This window comes from Peromyscus eremicus, chromosome 18 (assembly GCF_949786415.1).
Source record: "Peromyscus eremicus chromosome 18, PerEre_H2_v1, whole genome shotgun sequence".
NCBI lineage: Eukaryota > Metazoa > Chordata > Mammalia > Rodentia > Cricetidae > Peromyscus > Peromyscus eremicus.
The window spans coordinates 562,498-567,396 of record NC_081434.1 but is presented as its reverse complement, the minus strand read 5'-3'; the positions used below and the strand labels follow the sequence as shown (position 1 = coordinate 567,396).

The following is a 4,899-nucleotide window of genomic DNA, read 5'->3' as shown; positions in this document are numbered from 1 at the left end:
AGGCAAATGGATGGAACTAGAAAATATCATCTTGAGTGAGGTAACCCAGACTCAGAAGGACAAACATAGTATGTACCCACTCATAAGTGGATACTAGATGTGAGGGAAGGGATGGCCAGACTGCAACCCATAGCTCCAGAGAGGCTAGCTAACGGTGAAAGACCCTAGGAGGGACACATGGATGACCCTGCGAAGGAGAAGTGGATGAGATCTACATGAGTGGACTGGGTGTGGTGGGGGGTATCAGAGGGTGAGGAGTGGGGGATGAGAACATAGGGAAATGGGAGGGTCATGTTTTCTAGATTTCTTAAAGGATATTTTCATTTCTTCTTTAGGCTATTATCATATTCATAAAGTCTGTTTTAAGGTCTTTTTCTTGTCCTTCAGATATGTTGGAATACTCAGGGATTGATGTGGTAGGATAGCTGGGCTCTAATGGAGACATACTGTCCTAGCTGTTGTTGTTGTGTTTTTTCATTGGCATCTTAGCATCTGGGTTTGGGATGAATATAGGGCTAGGTGCTGATTTCTGTATTTGACTTTATTGGGTGGATGTTTTGTTCCTTGTTTTCTGTTTCCTCTCTGGATTTTCAAAAAGCATGACTGCTGCTTGTTGCCTCTCTTCTTGACTGTTCAGCTGGTGTGTTCCAAGGGAATGCCTGCTGGTTTGCAGTCTGGGATATTAGGATGAGTTGGGGAAGGAAGTTTGGAGAAGATCTTCGTGATCTGTTCAGGATGGGGGTCAGAGAGGAAAGGGAGAACACTACAGGTTTCCTGCTATAGAGCTGGAATGAGACTAGGGTCATTGGCTCTCAGGAGTAGTAGGAGGGGTCTGGGTCCACCTTTAGTCGACTTATTGCCTTGGGATGGGTGACTCTGGTTAGCAGGGGTACCAGCTGGAGTTAGGAGTCTGGGAAAAGCAATAAGTGGGAGGAGGAAGGCTAGAAGTGGAAGATGTGTGAGATCCACAGGGGATGGGACCAGGAAGACAGGGAAGGCTGCGTATGGTGTTCTGCTGAAAAGCTGGGTCTGATACTGGAGGATTGGGTATGGGAAAACAGAGAGAAAGGTCTGCAGGTGGCAGCCTACCTGGTTGGAGGGCTTATATTGGAGCTCATTGCAAAAAACGTAAACAAACTGAGTCCTAATTTCCAGCTGAGGTGAGTCCTAAAAGGAGCAACAGAATGTGGAATGTGCCCTATTGGAAATTTTCAGTCTTATTCACCAGAGAAAATTTCATAAGCTTCTCTGCCCTGAGAATGAAACCCCTAAGATATAGTGGAACTGTTTTTTTTTAAATATATATTATGAATTGTTTGTTATCTGGCAGCAGATATTCTTTTTATTTTTCTATAAAGGCATACTGGAAAGACAGAGTCTTTCAGAACCTGAAGGTTGTTCATACTCTTACTCCAATTGAAGTAAATGATTCATTCTTGTGAGTTGGTAGCTCAGAGATGATATTGGAAAATTATTGAGACAAAGGGAGGAAAGTTGTCTACCACAAGAGCACAGTGGCCACATTGCTACAGAAGACCAGAGCAGATTCATGGAGAAGCATGGGAAACTGAAGCATGTAAATTGGATACAGCAATTGGCAGGTATACACTGCCAAGTGTGCTGTTCTTTTCCTATGAGAGTCCAGAAAGGCGAGACTAATGAAGAAGCACCAAAGACCCCAGATGGGTAGTGGCACAGTGTGACTAGAATAAGCAGAGGGAAAGATTTATTGTGGTGTCCTCTAGATGCTCACAGGTGCACACTATTCCAGTACACAGGTTTGAAATTATTTTATATTAATGTATTAAAATACATAATTAAATTGTGAAAATTGACATAATCTGTCTTGATAAAGACATTTTATCTCTTGAATTTAGGTTAATAGATAGAAGTATCTTTAAACTAAGGTACTGATGAAGAAAACAGAGAATGACTTTTTGGGTTATCATCACACTCAAAATATACATATCAAAAACCAATAAAATAATTAGTAGAAAACTCAGAGTTTAATTATTTTAAGCAAAATATCATCAAATTAAGCTAACAAAATAGCACAGTCTCAGCATACTTTTTCAGGGAAATTTTTGCAACATATTTCCAATTCTTTGACATATTTCATGCCATTCATTATACGAATCTTTGTTTTCCTTATTCATTTTTCATTTTGCTGGAAGTGATGTTTCCTCCTTTAGTTTATCTTTCAAATTACTAAAATTTCTATCTGCTGTGACAATCTCAATTATTTCACATTATAACCATCATTCTATCTGTGACTCTTACAATATAATCCATGTAAAATAGCTTAACTTGTTAAATGTAGCAAGTTTCAATTAAATAAACATTTAGTACATGAAAATTCATGAGAAATCTCCTATAAATATATAATATAATATTCTGATTTTGAGTATGCACCTTCATCCCTATCAGTTAGGAAGCTGTGCTAGAAGAAAAATGTGGACACACTCAGAAAGACTTTGAAAACAAGTGATTAAAACACTCAACAGTGAATTGGCTTAGATCACAGCTAATACATTTGAGAGTAGTTCATGTTTTAACAAGGTATTATTTATTTCTAAATCTTGTCTCATGGTTTTTAAAAGAACAAAATCTAAGAAAAACATGTTTGAAAGCTTCCTTCACCTGCTGGTTCCTGAGGGTGTAAATGAAAGGGTTTAGCAAAGGGGCCACAGAAGTGTTGAGCACAGCTACACCTTTATTTAAAGTCACCCTTTCCTTGGCTGATGTTTTAACATACATGAAGATACAACTCCCATAAGTAATGGAGACAACAACCATGTGTGAGGAGCAGGTGGAAAAGGCCTTTCTCCGTTGTTGAGCTGAAGGGAACTTGAGGATGGTTTTGATGATGAGTGTGTAGGAGAGGATCACTAAGATCAAGGTGATGACCAATGTCATCACGGCCAAGGCAAAAGCCATCAACTCTATTAAACGTGTGTCTGTGCAAGACAGCTGAAGAACAGAAGTGTCACAAAAGAAGTGATCGACAGTTTTGGAGGCACAGAAATCCAGTTTGAGTCCCAAGAGCAAAGGGGGAAAGATGACTAAGAACCCAGTCACCCAGGAGCTGATGACCAGCAGGTGACACACTTTGCTGTTCATGATGATGGGGTAGTGCAGTGGTCTGCAGATGGCTACATAGCGATCATAGGACATGGCAGCCAGGAGGTAGAACTCTGTGGCCCCTAGTAGGAAAAAGAAGAATAATTGAGCTGCACAAGCATTGTACAAAATCATTTTCTCCCCTGAGAGAATGCTTGTCAGGAACCTGGGGATGCACACTGTGGTGAATGCAATTTCTAAGAAGGAAAAATTCCGGAGGAAGAAATACATTGGAGTCTTGAGGTGGGGATCCAGCAGGGTGAGAAGGATGATCACTAAGTTCCCCATCAGGCTCAAGATGTAATTGAAAAACAGAAACAGGAAAATCAGAATTTGTAGCTGAGGGTCACCTGTCAGTCCAAGCAAAATGAACACTATCTCCACAGATTGGTTCTTCATTTCTCTTGTTTCTTAGCAAATCTACAGAAAATACAAAACTATTATCACACCCAGGAAAAATAATTTTTTCTTTTCATCCATCAAAAATTCTGTATACATATGTTTAATAAATCCACAGATATTTTTCAGAAATCAATATTCAAGTCATTCTTTGAAAATATCCTCTACCACATTCCCATGATTATTAGAGCTCTGAGATTTTTGTGAGAAGTTGTGTGCAACCTATTTGCCCATTTGTGGTCATTTCTAATCCTTTTATGCTACATTTGTATTCATCTGTGGCTCTCTAGGATTTTCATTCTAAATCCATATTCAAAATTTAATTTTGTTAATATCTCACATTAATTGCCAACTCACTATTAATTGATTTAATATTCTACAGAATTTATTTAATTTGCATTGGCCATAGTAACCACCATTTTAGAAATACATGTACTAGAAGAGGAAATTTCTAAGAAGGCATTATTGTAGAAGAGATACTTCATATATTAATGTAAAACAAGCACCTTCTATGCTAAGTGTGATGGTGATTAGGCTGAAGCAGTGGCTAGCACAAGTCTCAAGATTGTGTCATCAGCTAAACCCACAAGAAGCACTGTCTCTCCAGAATGGCTTCCCATTACAGTCTTCTGGCTTACATCAGGTCTGAATGGGAAAAAGAGGTCTATCTGAAAAACAAGAGTGGTAAATAGTGTGTGTATGAGAGTTAGAAAAGTGATGTTTCAGATAAATATTGCAGCCACCTCCTGTCATAACAGTTGCATGTGTTTGGACAACACATGATTTGTATCTTTGCATGGATATAGCTTTATTTTAAGGATTTAAAAAAATTTCACCCCTTAAGTATAATTATAGTTTTTTAATTTATTTGACTAATTAGAAAATCCACAAAAATTGGGCTTTAATATTATGAAATAGAGCCAAATCACTCAGTAGCAGCAGTCTAAGTTTGGCATTTAAAAACACATATACAAAAACACACCTAGACTAAGTCAATAATCAGAATGCTCAATATACTAGTTAATTGTTTTCTGTCTCATGGTTCTGATCCCAGGGTCTTGCACATTCTAAGCAATTATAGCAATTGTTGGACTATAGTACCCTTGTCCCAACTCATAATTTCTTTTTTTGGTTTATTACATAATGTTTCAGATAGTTAATAGAAACACACAGAGAATGATTTTAATATTGTATCCTAAAAAATATTGTATCCTTGAGAATATTTCTAATCCTTTTCTTTGATGGCATGTCCCTTAGGTGACACTTTCTTCACAGTACATTTCATTAATAATTATTTTAATGATGATTCAGGCAGTAGAGATAGTTGATCTCCTTATTAATAAAACTTAAAAACATATAGAATTTAACAAAGAGCCATAA

At 37.7% G+C, this 4,899-nt stretch overlaps 1 protein-coding gene across 1 annotated transcript; it reads right to left on the bottom strand.

Moving 5' to 3' along the window:
* Positions 1–2,562: 2,562 nt before the first annotated feature.
* LOC131895006 (olfactory receptor 6C6-like) lies at positions 2,563–3,519 on the bottom strand. The gene has a single exon (XM_059245387.1). It carries the CDS (start codon positions 3,517–3,519, stop codon positions 2,563–2,565), a length of 957 nt encoding a protein of 318 aa, XP_059101370.1.
* Between the last annotated feature and the right edge of the window lie 1,380 nt (positions 3,520–4,899).

What these genes read in the sequence shown, in the direction of transcription:
- LOC131895006 (XM_059245387.1), bottom strand. Translation starts at nt 3,519, where the DNA reads ATGAAGAACCAATCTGTGGAGATAGTGTTCATTTTGCTTGGACTGACA.